General features: G+C 45.0%; 1 protein-coding gene across 1 annotated transcript in view; it reads right to left on the bottom strand.

Annotated features, from left to right (window-relative positions):
- The window catches only part of RALGPS2 (Ral GEF with PH domain and SH3 binding motif 2), a 129,486-nt gene extending 114,971 nt beyond the window's left edge, over window positions 1-14,515 (bottom strand). The window contains exons 1-2 of the mRNA XM_054979565.1: window positions 14,459-14,515; window positions 2,619-2,726 (exon numbers count right to left, since the gene is read on the bottom strand). Of these exons, the coding sequence (XP_054835540.1) occupies window positions 2,619-2,726; window positions 14,459-14,515 (165 nt within the window). The remainder of the gene's footprint in view (window positions 1-2,618; window positions 2,727-14,458) is intronic.
- Between the last annotated feature and the right edge of the window lie 349 nt (window positions 14,516-14,864).

Consider the following 14,864-nt stretch of genomic DNA (forward strand, 5'->3'; position numbering starts at 1 on the left):
TTAAAACCAGTAGAAATCCAATACAGAGCTGAAAAATGCTGAAACAGAGCACAGATGATTCTAAGACCAACATATTAACACAGAAACTACCTAGTAAGATCATACTTACCGCAACAGACAGTATGTAGTAGTAATGTCTACAGTCCCTATTCCTTTACTGATGCATCTCTCTGAGACTACTTCCTTACAGTACAACTCTCCTGTCTGAGCAAAAAAAAGCCCTCTTGAATAATTCAGCTTTGCATAGTTTGCAGAAAGCCAGGGAAGTGACAGCTTTCCTGACCTTTTCAGGTAGGCTGTTGCATAAAGTAGGGACCACCACAGAGAAAGCACATGTATGGGCAGCTGTTAATTTTGCCCATGTACAAGGTGGCACCTGCAGAAATCCCTGTTCAGATGAGCAAAGCTGCTATAGTGGAATACAGGGAGAGAGGTGGTCCCATAGATATGATGGATTAAGGCTATGAAAAGTTTTATATGTGACAGCCAATACTTTGAATCAAGCCCGGTAACTGAGAGATAGCCAGTGGAGTGAATGCAGAATGGAAGTAAAATGCATGCTTTTCCTAGCTCCCAATAATAACCAAGCTGCAAAGTTCTGCACCAATGGGTGTCTCCAGGTTAACTTAGAGGGAAGACCTACATACAGTGTATTACAGTAGTTAAGTCTTGATGTTACCATGGCAGGGACCCAGGTGGGCAGATCAGCCATGTCAAAGTAGGGGGCCATCTTCCAGGCAAGATTAAGTTTGTGAAAAGCATTTTTTTCCAGCTGCCCATAAGCTTCATTGCGTGCCCTTGAGTTCTAGTATTCTGGGAGAGAAAGAAAAAGCTCTCTTTGCTCACTCTCTCTACCCCCATGCATACTTCTTTCATGTCCCCTCCACCCATGGTCATCTCTTTTTTAAAACTGAAAAAGTTTCAGACTCTCCTTTTCAGTCAACCAATCACCTTGGTTGCCCTCTCCTTTACTTTTCTCAGCGCAGCGCACTGAGTACTGTGTCCTTTTGGAGATACAGTGACCAGAACCGCACCCAGTTTTCCAAATGAGGCCGCCCCATATATCTAATCAGGGGCATTATAATATTGGCCATTTCAGTTTCAATCCCTTTCCTGATAATCCTCAGCTTTTTCACTGCTATGGTACACTGGGTTGACAGTTTGATTGAGCTATTCGCTATGACCCTAAGATCTCTTTCCCACTTAAGTCTCTGCAAGTTCAGAATCCGTTAGCATATGCCTGAAGTTGGGATTAAACTTCATTCATCATATTGTTGCCCACTCACCCAATTTGTGGAAATCCTCCTGGAGCTCTTCACAGGTAGACTTGATTTTCATCATCCTGAATAGTTTTGTCATATCTGCAAACTTGGCCACTACACTGCTCACCTCTAGCTCTAGATAAAGAACCACCTGCCAACCACAAGGTACACAGGGCAATGGCCTTGCTCGCTTCTTTGAAACATGGGGCAAGGACAATGCCCAGAAGAGCCACAGATGGCATGCCAAAGAGCCCCATGCGGCTCCTGAGCCACTGAGTTTCACTGGTGTAAAATCTCTGCAGTTTGGGAGAATCTCATAAATAAAGCAATTCTAGGAGAGCTAAAGCTAGCTCAGGACATAGTGAAGTGTACTTTTTTCTAAATTGTATTTTGCAAGCTATTTTTGGTTTCTACTGGAGAGAAGGCAGGGTAAATAACTGAAATGAAAATAAGTCATCTATTAGAAATGCAATGGAACTCTTAATGATAATTCCAACGCTGTAGTATATGTAACAGTTGCTTGAGGGTGCTTTATGAAATTCACAAACAAAATGTATTACATCATTCCAATACTAAGGGGTCACATATATTGTACAATGTCCCAGCAACAATGGGGAAAAGTACAATCATATTCATACCCTGACATAATCTCAAAATATGAAATTTTGCAATCAGCCCTTTGTCTCTACTCACATCAGTTACAATTTGAACTGTAATGTTTGAATCTAAACAATCAGATTTCAGGAAAGTTAAAAAGCCAGGTGTTGTGGTGGCCGAAGGGGGCTGGGCAGTGCACAACTTTGTGATAGACTGAATGCAGAAATTTTAGGCATGTAACATATTTAAAACAGAATTTTCAAGCATACCCCAGCAATGCACTCCATCATATAACATGGGTACCCTACAACATCTTCAGAAACAACACTGACTGGCAATTCCCACTGCACTTCCTTCGCTCACAGCAGGTCTTCCTAACACACCATACTAGAAGATGATGCACACATATACTTGGACCAGAAGAGACTGTAACAGGAATGACACCTTCTGCAGGGTGTCCAACAGGGACTCCCATACAGGGGCAAGGTTGACCCTACAGTCCTGCCCTAATGATTGCTGGTTAGTCCTCATCACTCCCTACAATATTTTTTTTAAAAAAACAAATGAGTGCAGACACTTCAACTTGCCAGATCGGGGGTGGGGTGGAGGGGATAGAAAGAGAGAAAAACTTTGAGCCTCCATCCATAATTTGTCTCACTTCCATCATGACTGCTGCAAGAAATGCAACACACACTGGAAAAGGAGGTGGAAAGCAGCGGCACAGTAATTAAAACAGTTAAATTAGCAAAATACACTTACTGCATATTCTTCTGGTGTCACTTTTAAAACATCAAATACTACTGCATCAAAGCTTTTCTTCAGTTCAGCAGAACCTTTGTCACTCAACGACTCAGAGCTGCTACTCTTCTGTTGAAACAGAAAGACAAAAGTCCTTTCAATTCAAAGTTAAAAAAAGAATGCATACTTGGATGCAGAAACAAGGCTCTTTACAATTCATCTTTTTGCACATAAGAGATAGGAAACAGCAGACAGCAGATGTGACCTCAAAATTAATAAGATGCCATACATAATGCAGAAGTGTTCTACTGAGAATTTAAATCTCATCTTTTTCAGAGAAAGCTACTTTTACAAGCAGAAGAAAATGAAAAACGGTTCTCAAGTTTTTAGAATTTTGCTGGCGTGAGCATAGTCCTATTAAATGTATTTATTACTCCCCCCCCCCATAGATTACTTAGAATGGCTTATAACATCATTCACCCCACTTTCATTTTAGCCTCACAGCCTCCACGCTGTGAGTTGGGCTAGTCGCACTTTCTCAGTCTAGCTTAAGGTCACCCGGACAGCTTCCACGGCAGAGTGGGAATTCAAACCTGTACTCCCAGGTCGTAGTCCAACACTCCCCCATATCATGTACATCTGTATATTCCCAGATATACAGACCAATCAGTCTGATGTTGAGTCCAGAAAAAATGATAAAGAATCAACTTCCCTGTCTTAGATCATACTGATTACTGGCAGTGTAGAAAAACAGTCAAGTCTTTGAATGGCTTAAAATGATCAACCTAAGATTTCTGTGCAACATGGAAATGTGCAAGCCCTAAAAATAATAGCTCAACTAACAATGAAGTTCAATTTTTATCTTGCATAAGGCATCAAAGCTGAAAAATAACTTAATCCAACAGGAAGATACCACCCTCCAGAATGATAGCAAAGCAAGAACAAGGTTCTGTTCAGAGATTTTACTCCTGTATTTTTTTTGCTACAACACACTCTACAAGTTACAGAAGCATATATCCTGAAAAGAGTTTCAACAACATTTTAAATTGACACAATAAATTTGCAGAACGTGCAAGAGCAGTCAATGGTTCACTGTGCCACGTTTTCCCCCTTATAACCTCTCATTCATTCTTTAACATTGGGGTGATGAACACAATCTCATAACCATTTTATACTGATCTTACCACCTCACTTAAGCCCAATTTATATGTTCAATGTAACACACCATCATGGGGACTTGCAGCCCCCATGCAGCTATATTCCTCATGGGAACTCAATTCTGAATCGCCACAAAGGCTGCTTTGAATACTTACTTGTATATTCACCGCCCCCCCCCCTCTTCCCCGGGGCAAATAATGCCCTTCCCCAGCCAGTTCTGAGTTGGGAAGACAGAATGGGGGAAAGCTTGAAGCCTGATCCTGATCTGAATTTGGTCTCTGTGGGGCTTCTGAACTGAACTCATGGGGAATGTGCAGCTGGTGTCCTGCTGTAAGTCTCCACGGCAATCACACTACGTGTAACATGTAGTATGGCTCTTAGTTTCACTGAAGCAATAACGTAACAGAGGTGTTTTACAATCCTATACATGTCACGGGACAGTGGGCTCCATTTTGTATGTATTTTTACAGGTGAAGCAGGGCATGCATGCAGAGCAGTGGAATCTTGCTAATGGAGAGCAGCTCCCTTCAGTTAACAGCAATTAGAAATGGAGTCTCAGTCTAACTTTATTTAGTTAACCTTTATTAATAGCCTCCTAATGAAAGAGCATACCTTAGAAAAATAATGTTTTGTATATTCTGTTCTGATACATAGGCAACTGAGCTGACAGAACGGACCTTTGGACACTTACCGTGAAGGGTCCTTCTCCTCTGAGTGCAGGAGGACATCTTGGGTTGTTTCCTTTTGCCCAATCAGGGAGGCAGGAAGTCAAAAAAATAGCTCTTCCTCTTCCTCTTGGAGCCTAGGAACGCCCCCTTGTTCCAGTTCTGGTGACTCCACAAAGCAGTAGAAGAAAAAACTATCAAATACTAGAACTTTCAAGAAGAAAAAAACTTGCACCCGACCCGAAAAAGGAAAAAACTTAGTCGGTGTGCAGAACTATGTTAAGTAAAAAACAGTGAGAAAAAACGACTGCGGCATGTTGAGAGTGGAAGGAGAGACAGAAAATTCCAGCCGGAAAGGTGTCGTTTATAAGGAAGTATCAGAGAGGAGTAACAGGAGACGGGGGAGCCTGGGAGGGGCAAGATGTCCTCCTGCACTCAGAGGAGAAGGACCCTTCACGGTAAGTGTCCAAAGGTCCGTTCTCCCTCTGAGGCGGAGGACATCTTGGGTACTCCCAAAGCAGTTAGTCTTCTCCGGGTGGGAGAGGCTCCCCGTCGAACATCACGTGCTGGAGAACTCTCCTTCTGAAGGCAGCGTCCGCTGAATTGAAAATGTTCATTTTGTAGTGTCTGACAAATGTGGAAATTGATGACCAGGTGGCTGCCTTGCAAACCTCTTCCACGGAGGCGTCCTTGAGGAATGCTGCGTTAGTTGCCGCGCTTCTTGCCGAATGAGCAGTAATTCCCTGAGGCACTTCTCTGTTGCACGCCTTGTACGCTTCCGTGATGCAGGACCGAATGTTCCTCCCAATGGCTGCCGAGGACATCTTTTTCCCTTGGTTGGGAGGAGAAATATTGATGAAGAGCGAGTCGGAACACCTGATAGATTCAGTCCTAGATAGGTACGACTTGAGGACTCTACGAACGTCGAGGGTATGCCAGTCCCTTTCCTTAGGATGAGAAGGGTTAGGGCAGAAAGATGGCAGATTGATCTCCTGAGCCCTATGGAATCTGGAACAGGATTTGGGAACAAAGGTGGGGTCAGTCCTGAGAACCACTTTATCCCGGTGAAAAATGCACAGGTTGGGCTTGATTGACAGAGCCCCCAGTTCCGAGATCCGCCTCGCTGACGTGACAGCTACCAGGAAAATAGTCTTGATGGTTAGCCATCTCAAGGAAATTGAATGGAGAGGTTCAAACGGGGGCCTGGTTAAGGCCGATAAGACAACGTGAAGCCTCCAAGTAGGGAAACGATGAACAACTGGGGGGCTTAGCAAGGTCGCACCCCTGAGGAAGCGTTGGATGTGAGGATGCCGGGAGAGTCGACAACCTTCCAGGACAGGAAAGACCGAAGACAGAGCCGCTACCTGCTTGCGGAGAGTGGCCGGCTTGAGTCCAGCTTCCAGGCCCTGCTGGAGAAAGTCCAGGATCATAACGATGGATGGGCGCAGAGGATTAACCTTCTTCCTCCTAGCCCAGCGAGCGAAGGCCTTCCAGGTGGTGTTATATAGCCTAATAGTTGATTTCTTCCTAGACGCCAGGAGGGTAAGGATCACCTGCGGAGGGTACCTCAATCTGGTAAGGTACTGCCTCTCAATCTCCACGCGGTCAGACACATCCATTCTGGATGGGGATGCCACACCGGGCCCTGATGCAGAAGATCTGGTACCGTTGGTAGCTGCATCGAAGGGGAAATCGTCAGTGCCTGTATCGTGGAGAACCAGGGTCTCCGAGGCCACCATGGAGCCACTAGGATTACCTCCGCTTGACGTTCCGCTATCCGCCGTAGAAGTTTGGGAAGAACCGGGATCGGTGGAAAGGCGTACAGTAGCCCCTTGGGCCACCGAGTAGAGAGAGCGTCTATCCCTTCTGCCTGGGGGTACAGGAACCTGGAGAGAAACCTCGGAACTTGACAGTTCGCAGGAGTGGCAAACAGGTCCATGATCGGTGTCCCGAAACGTTCCGCAATCATATGGAAAACCTCCTTCTTGAGTGTCCACTCCCCTGGGTGGATGGACTGCCTGCTGAGCCAGTCCGCTTGAATGTTGGTCACGCCCCTGATGTGTTCGGCTTGCAGAGAGAGGAGATTGGCTTCCGCCCAGTGTAAGATCTTCATGGCCTCTCTGTGCAGCTTGGGGGACCGAGTGCCCCCCTGATGGTTGATATATGCCTTGGCTGAGACGTTGTCGGTTCGTACCAGAACATCCTTGCCGACGAGGTCTTGGCTGAAGAAAGCGAGAGCAAGGCGAATGGCTCTGACTTCCAGGAGATTGATTGGCAGGACAGTCTCTTCCGGAGACCACGTACCCTGAGCAGGTCGGTTTTTTAGAACTGCCCCCCAGCCGGTGAGACTGGCATCGGTGAATAGTTGCAGCCTGGGAGGATTGAGGAACGACTTCCCCCGCCGCAGGTTGGGTGCTGAGGTCCACCATCTGAGGCTGGACTTGACCTTCAAGGGCACTGTGAGTTGTCGATCGCATCTTAGTGCAATAAGAGATTGGAACGGTCTGAGGAAGGACACGAGTTCCCGTGTGTGCAGACGGCCCCAGTCCAGGGCCTCGCAGTTCGCTACGAGGGTTCCCATCAACTTGGAGAGCGACATCAGAGAAACGGAGCTGCGGCTCAGCACCAGAGCGGTCATCTCCTTGGTTTTCTGGATCTTCTCCGGTGGTAGGTAAAAACGACCCTTCCTGGTGTCGACCAACATTCCTAGATGAAGCAGTCTTTGAGAAGGCTGAAGAGAACATTTTGATAAGTTGATCAAGAAACCGTGCGCTTGCAGGTAGAGAACCGTGGTCTGTGTGTCGGCCGCCACCTTTTCCCTGGAGCTTGCTCTGAGTAGCAGGTCGTCTAAGTAGGGATGTATATGAATCCCCCTCTCCCGCAGTCGAACGATGGGGTTGATCAGGATCTTGGAGAACAACCTGGGAGCTGTGGCAAGTCCGAATGGGAGGGCTTTGAACTGAAGGTGGAGACCATTCACATGAAACCTCAGGAATATGCGATGGGCCTGATGAACCGGAATGTGTAAGTATGCCTCTGTGAGGTCTATGGAGGTGAGGAATTCTTTGGGTCGTAGTGACTCCGCGATAGATCTTAGAGTCTCCATGCGAAAGTGCCTCAGCTTTATGAAACGGTTTACGAACTTTAAGTCCAAAATGGCCCTCCAGTCTCCGTTTCTTTTTGGCACGGTGAAGAATAGGGAGTAAACACCGGAGCCTTGCTCTTGACGAGGTACAGGTTCGACTGCTTGGATGTTCAGGAGATGTTGTACCGCGTTTAAGGTGATGGATCTCCTTTGAGGGTTTCGGCGTAGGGGGGATGACAGAAAGCGATCCGGTGGGTGCGACTTGAACTCTATGGAGTAACCCTTTGAGATTACTTCCAGTGTCCAGGCATCCGCCTTGGAGTCCACCCAGGATTGGAGAAAGAACTGTAGTCTTCCCCCCACCGGAAGCGGCCGTGAGTCAGGACTTCTGAGTTTTGGAGTCGAAGTCCTGCCTTTCCCCTCGTTGTTGGTGTTGTCTGTTAGACCTGAAACCGAAGTTAGCTCTCTTGAACGATTGTTTGTTGGCACTCCAGGAGGACCGTTTGGAATCTGGACGTGGTCTCACCAAGGAATGGTGTGTACGAAAGGACTGGTTATTGAAGGGTCGTTTGTCATACCGTCTCACCGACTTGGGTAAGGCTTTTTTCTTGTCTTTGGTCTCGATGAGAACCTTTTCCAGGGCATCTCCAAACAGTTTATCCCCCTGGAAGGGGTACGCCATCAGGATAAATTTGGATCTGATGTCAGCTGGCCATGCGCGCAACCAGAGAAGCCTTCTAGCCACTGCCGCAGAGGCAATGGCTCTGGACGAGAAGGTGAGAGCATCCAGAGTAGCATCTGCCGTGAAGGTGGTTGCTTTTAAGACTCTACTAGCCCCTTCTAACAGACGCTTTTGATTTTCAGGTAGCAGCTGGATTAACTTGCGCAGCCAGACTACTGCCGCCCGGGACACGATGGACGCGGTGGAAGATGCTCTAATCGCCATGGCTGCTGCTTCATGCGCTCTCTTGAGTGCCGCTTCCGCCTTCCTATCCAGATTGTCTCTGACTGAGCCTTGGCCATCTTCCGACAACAGCCCAGGTGACTGAAGCGCCGCCACCGGGGCATCAATTCGAGGAACCTGTAAAAGCTCAGATGCATAAGAAGGTAATGCATACAGTTTTTTAAGGGCGCTTGAGCATTGTTTGCTAGAGGCAGGGGAGACCCATTCTGCTTTTAATTGTCTTTCAAAATATTCCGGAAAAGGGAAGACCTTCTCCTGGGTGTCACCCCTTGGGAAAAATTCTTTACACCCTCTGGGTCTTGAAGAATCCCTACTGGTACCACTAGATGCCTCTTCCCCTCCTCGTTTCTCCTGAAGCTCTAGGGCAGCCAGAGCCTTACTCAGAAGGTATGGATAGTCCTCTGATTTAGACAGCCTGTTTGACTGGTCAGGCATAATGACTTCTTCCTCCTCCTCTTCTTCTGAAAGGAACTCCCTTTCTTCACCCTCCTCGCTATCAGAGTAGGCTCCCCCCCCTACAACAATATCCCCATCTCTGGCCGGGATTGGGTGTGCTTTTTGGGCTGCCTTGGTAGGCCACTGGCAGGATGTACGCCGCACTTTACTGGGGGGGGGAGGAGGCAGGGAGGAAGACTGGCTTGTTGCCTCGGGAGGGGGTTGGCACCAATGAAAAATCTCTTCCCGCATGGTCTGTAGAAAGGACATGAACTCGCCTCTCAGGAGGGAACCGAGGTCGCCCTGTACATTACCCGTCCCATGGGCTCCGGTGCCGATCGACTGCAGAGGCCACGTCACTGTAGAAGGGCCTGCAGGGCACTCTCCCGGCTGGAGGTTGGCGACCGCGGCACTGGGAGCCGCGCGGGAATCGGCGCGGGCGCCATCTTGGTTTCCCGCCAAAACCGCGGCTGCATCTAACGGGCTGCTGGTGGCCTGCTCGACTGGCCCTGATGCCTGGGAGTCCTTCTGCTTGCGTCGCGATTTTTTTGAAGAAGTACGCGGCTTTGCAGCCGGAAAGGTGCCGGGATGCCGTTCAAGCCTGGGCGGCAAGACGGTACCGGGTACAGCAGCCGATTCTGCCGCCGATGCGGCCGTTGGTGAGCTTCCCTCCTCACCCTCCATAAAGCTATCTTCGGAGTCCCTGGACTCCATCGTCTTGATAGACTTGGGCCCAGAGAAAAAAAGAGTTGAGGAGGGGGGGGAGGAGTAGAGATAAGAAAGGTAGAGTAGAGAAGAATAAGAGAGGAAGAGGGAAGGAAAAAACTAGAGCTAGAACAAAGAAGACAAAAAAGACAGGACTGTGGGCTGACAGAGAAAACTGTAGCCACAACTGCTCTCCCTGGAGGCAGGAAAGAACTGGAACAAGGGGGCGTTCCTAGGCTCCAAGAGGAAGAGGAAGAGCTATTTTTTTGACTTCCTGCCTCCCTGATTGGGCAAAAGGAAACAACCCAAGATGTCCTCCGCCTCAGAGGGAGAACTGAAATAAATTCTCTTGTGATACATGCACTGGCATTCTGACAAAACCTGTTAAAAAATCTGACATGGTACCTACAGCCAAGAAAATTTGTATTATTCTATTTGATAGATTAATCCTCTATGACTGGGAAGGGTTGTAAAAATTGGACACAGGCTCATGTTTTCTTTTTTGATTGTGCATGTTCTCATTCAAATGTACAAGATTTTGGTCCAACAATTATGTCAGCAATCCACTCTACTTTAGAGAGGCCAATTTTATAAGATCAACAATGGAGAATCTTCAAATAAGTGCAGCATCATTCTTGTACTGAGCACATACTGATTATTGCTTAAGATCTTTTATAATTTTTATACTCACAACATCCTCTGAATGAAAAGAAATAAAGAGGGTAAAAGAAGAAACATCAGACAGTCAAACTATTAATAGAATTATACAATCTTAACTCTCCCAATTAATCATTGGCTGGAAAAACATCTACCAACTGTTACGTTGGAAATCAGTTAAGTTCAACATGCAGTCTGCAAGGTTAAGTTTTTTTAATATTTCTTTTTGCACATAATGCTTTGTGGATTTCTCTGTTTAGTAATTTTCAATTCAAGAGTAATGGAAGGTAAACTCAAGACTCCTAGATGTAGAAACAGTTTCCTGTCTTTTCATTGGCAATTCTTAATCAGCAAGATGAAGATTCTCTAATGTTATCCTATAGCCCAGGAAACTTGAGTGTACACACAACTGAACTTTTTGCTGAATTAATTTCAAATTGGGATAAGATTATATTTATTTAGAAATGTTATACACCATCTTTCCAGAGACCTACCAAGGTGGTTTACAACCCAAGCAATAAAATAAAACCTATAAAAATAAACCAGGTACCAAAAAACAACATAAGACAAACATTAAGTGGCCTAAAATGATACTGACAGAACAGTTGTCAGGTCAGAAGCAGACTAAAAGTTTAAGTCCTGGATAAAAAGGAATATTTTGGCCTGGCACCTAAAGAAAAATAAAGAAGACACCAGGCAAGTCTCAAGGAGGAGGGAATTACACAAGCAAGGTGCCACCACTGAAAGAGCCCTGTCTTTGGCCACCGCTCACCTCACTTCTGTAGGTGGGGGCACAGAGAGCACTACTTAAGGAGAGTATTAACTGTATAGCTGCTTTCTACTTCCTCTCTTGTTCCAATTCTGAGCTGCTCATATCAAGTATACATTCAGATGGATGTTAACTGCTGTTTGTTTGCACATCATGCCTCCTGGCTGAGAAGAACCCTTAAAGCTACTGCCAGATTCAACCACCAACAAACAGACTCAGAGGTTCTATAACCTTCAAGGCCCAAGAATTTCACAAGTTTTAACTGAGAAACGTAAAGTATTAAGGCTCAGGTGGAACCTATTGTTAAGTAGGATGGGGTTTAGCCAATGGAAAATATGATTATCAGTGTGGTGGAAGAGAGTGCCTTCAAGTCATAGCTGACTTATGGCGACCCCAGGCAGGAGTTTCATGGCAGGATAGGTGGTTTGCCATTGCTGGCCTCTGCAACCCTGGTCTTTGTTGGATGTCTCCCATCCAATTACTAACCAAGGCTGACCCTGCTTAGCTTCTGAGATCTGACAAGATCACACTCACTTGGGCTACCCAGGTCAGGGCATGATTATCAGTACAATCCTAAAAACACTTTCCTGGCAGCAAGCCCCACTGAATAGACTTGGGTAGGATTCTGAATAGACATCTTTATTAGTCTTCTTGTGAAAGCACCTCTGAGAAGCTATTAATACCATGAAATGACAGGGTCAGCAAGAACTTTAGAATGCTTTGCCTTGGAAAACTGCAGAAAATGAAAACAAGAATCCACTTAAATAATGGCACCATGTTCTTTAAATAAGATTATCATCTCATCTGGAAAGCAAAACAATGTCACTAAGGTAAATATTGCATGGAATTGGAATTTCCATATATGGGTATGTTGTCAGGTGCCTTCTAAGATAACTTCTTTTGCTATGCTAACAGTGCTTTCCACTGGATCCTCAAAAAGAGAATTTCATTTGACATAATATAATAGAGGCATGAAGAAACTGACTTATTTGAATTCTAAAAATATTAAACAAGATATTAACAAAAATTTGAAAGGAAGGAGATCTTCGGGCTAAGATCTAAGTGACTTGCCATAATATTTCTTGAAATAAGAGTTGTGGACCATTGGAAGTAGGAAGGCCAGAGAAAAGATAAAAAAGCCTGGTGAAATGTGTTATTACGTGAACAAAAGAATGCCTATAAAAAAAAGGTTAAGTTGTAGAGAGTAGCTTCCGGGGAGTTGTGAACCACAGAAAGGCCTGAGAAGTCTATCCACTGTTCCAGAATCAATTACTCTTGCACCTGATCTGATCAGATCAAAAGAACCAAGAATTGTGTTTAATCAAGGCGTTTAAAGTGAAGGTTTCGTAGATAGTTTTGCAAGGGAATAGGTACAGTAAGCTCCCCAGAGGCAAAGGAAGGTGCTATTTATGGCAAAAATGTAAGAAAGTTTGTGGAATAAGCTGACTCAAGCAATTCTGAGAAGCAAGAAAGTCAGATATGGCATAAGTGTAACAACCTTGAGAAGCCACCTCAAGCAATATCAGCAGACAACATAGGTCAATGTTTTGGGGACCACTGGGGATGTTCAGAACATGGATTTTTTGTTATCTTAAGAGGTTGGCTTTTAATGTAAACAAAAACAACATACATGCCTCTGCCCTAACCTCCATATCTCAAGATAAATGAACAAGATTTGGTGTAGTGGTTAAGAGCACGGGACTCTAATCTGGAGCCAGGTTTGATTCCCCACTCCTCCACTTGAAGCCAGCTGGGTGACCTTGGGCGAGTTTCAGCCCCACCCACCTCCCAGGGTGATTGTTGTGGGGTAATAATGGCATACTTTGTAAACCGCTCTGAGTGGGCATTAAGTTGTCCTGAAGGAGGAGGAGGGTGTTGTTGTTGTTGTTGTTGTTGTTGTTGTTGTTGGTGTTGTTGGTGGTGGTGGTGGTGGTGTTGGTGTTGTTGTTGTTGTTGTTGGTGTTGTTGTTGTTGGTGTTGTTGTTGTTGTTGGTGGTGGTGGTGTTGTTGGTGATGTTGGCGGTGTTTGGTGTTGGTGTTGTTGGTGTTGTTGTTGTTGTTGTTAAGGTAGCAGATGGCTGAATAGGCTTTGTCAAGCTGATTACTTGGGTTGAGGAACCTTTGGGATCAGTTATCTTGAGTATCTGATAGGTAGCTATTGTTTTAATGGGGAGACTCATTTAGGTAAGCAACACTGCCATCCTAAGCCGAGTTACATCATCTGGTTAGGAGGATGCCACTTTTACCTTCTAATTAGAACAGGTATGAGGCTATCTAGGGAAGCAAAAGCTAGAATGTAATTTGATTAAACTGTGTTACTTAACTGGGTTTCTATTCCTTTGCTAGCTGCTTTTTAATTATTCTTCTTGCAACATACACAGTTCATCTCTACCATTTCTGTAATGTTTCTTTAGCCTTATTTTTAGTCTTCTACCCTTTTGTTTTGCCATTATGTCAAATGAACTGCTTGAATCAGTTTCAGCTGAAATATGGAGTCTGCATCTTCCTTGCTCATCCAGCATTTGCCTACTGAGATGATTTTCAGTATCATGATTTGCCTAAACATTCCAGAGAAGTTTTGGTCTGGATTTCCACGAAAAGAATTTGCTTACTAAGTAAGGCGATCAAAGGCAAATTGTCTATCTAATCCAGCCAAAGTAGCTGGGTAGCTTTCATGGCAGGGAAGCTACAAAATTGTATTGAAATGACTAGAAACTAGAGCTCCATCCACATAATCCATTGGAACCCACGTAAGAGATGCAGTGCAACTGCTCCAAGAATAGTCCAGTTGGCCATCTCTGGCATGGGTAAGTTGCCAGGGTAAAAGTACGTGACAGAACACACCACAACAAGCTATGAGCTCAACTTCCTGAACACCACCTTCCCAACTGCCAACATGTTTATAACAACTAAAACAACTTATGTTCTACTGATATGAAAAAAATTGCTTCTTGCCGGTGATATAGTCCAGATTCTGATACAATGACTTGTGTAATATGGAATGCAAAGAAGTGATTTCCTCCCCTTATCAAAAACTCTCAAGCACTCATCTAGACAATTCTCTTATTATTAGTAATGTTCAACATCCCCCTCCCCCCACACAATCTCAGTTATTTGTAGCAAAGCAGCCAGGAAGAATTAGCGCTGTTAGTCTACCAAAGCTTCCCTGCTACTTGCTTGAAGGACATTCTTACTCGCTATAGGTGGCCTGGTGCAAAGTTATTCACAAGCCTGATCTTTTTACTGGTCAAACACAAGTGTTGGTCAATAAGCCTGGCTGAAAATATTCCAGGACAGAACAAGAACTGACTATATTTAAGGTGGCCAAATAAAGTGCTTTTTAAAAAATTCTATGTATGCATTATGCCTCTGCAGTTTAAAAAAAAAGAATTACTCGATGGACTTATGTTGCAGACTCCTTACCTCTGAAGTAGTGGCTGCAATATTAACACTGCTGGGCTGCCCGTTCATTAGGTCCATACTGTCCACACCATCAGGATTCTGCCCTACATTTGAAGTAGTGCATTTAGCAATCAATTCATCATCAAGGCAACTGAGTCATCATTCCTAGAAAAAAAGGGAAACTAGTCAGAAGCAGTTTATAGTTTCATAAACTAAGAAAGTCATGTAGACCAAAGCCTCCTAACATAATCCAACTATTTTTGGCAAACAGTGGATTCTATAGAAATAGTCAACCTAGCCTGCACACGTACAATTCTACAAAGTTATGCTGATACTCTAGTTCTTTGACATTCAACATAATAAATGAAAATTTTCAATTCTGAACATGGTTGGCAATCTTTCGTTTCCCAGTCTTCTAAGAACTAGT

The sequence above is a fragment of the Eublepharis macularius genome, chromosome 5 (assembly GCF_028583425.1).
Source record: "Eublepharis macularius isolate TG4126 chromosome 5, MPM_Emac_v1.0, whole genome shotgun sequence".
In the NCBI taxonomy this organism is placed as follows: Eukaryota; Metazoa; Chordata; class Lepidosauria; order Squamata; family Eublepharidae; genus Eublepharis; species Eublepharis macularius.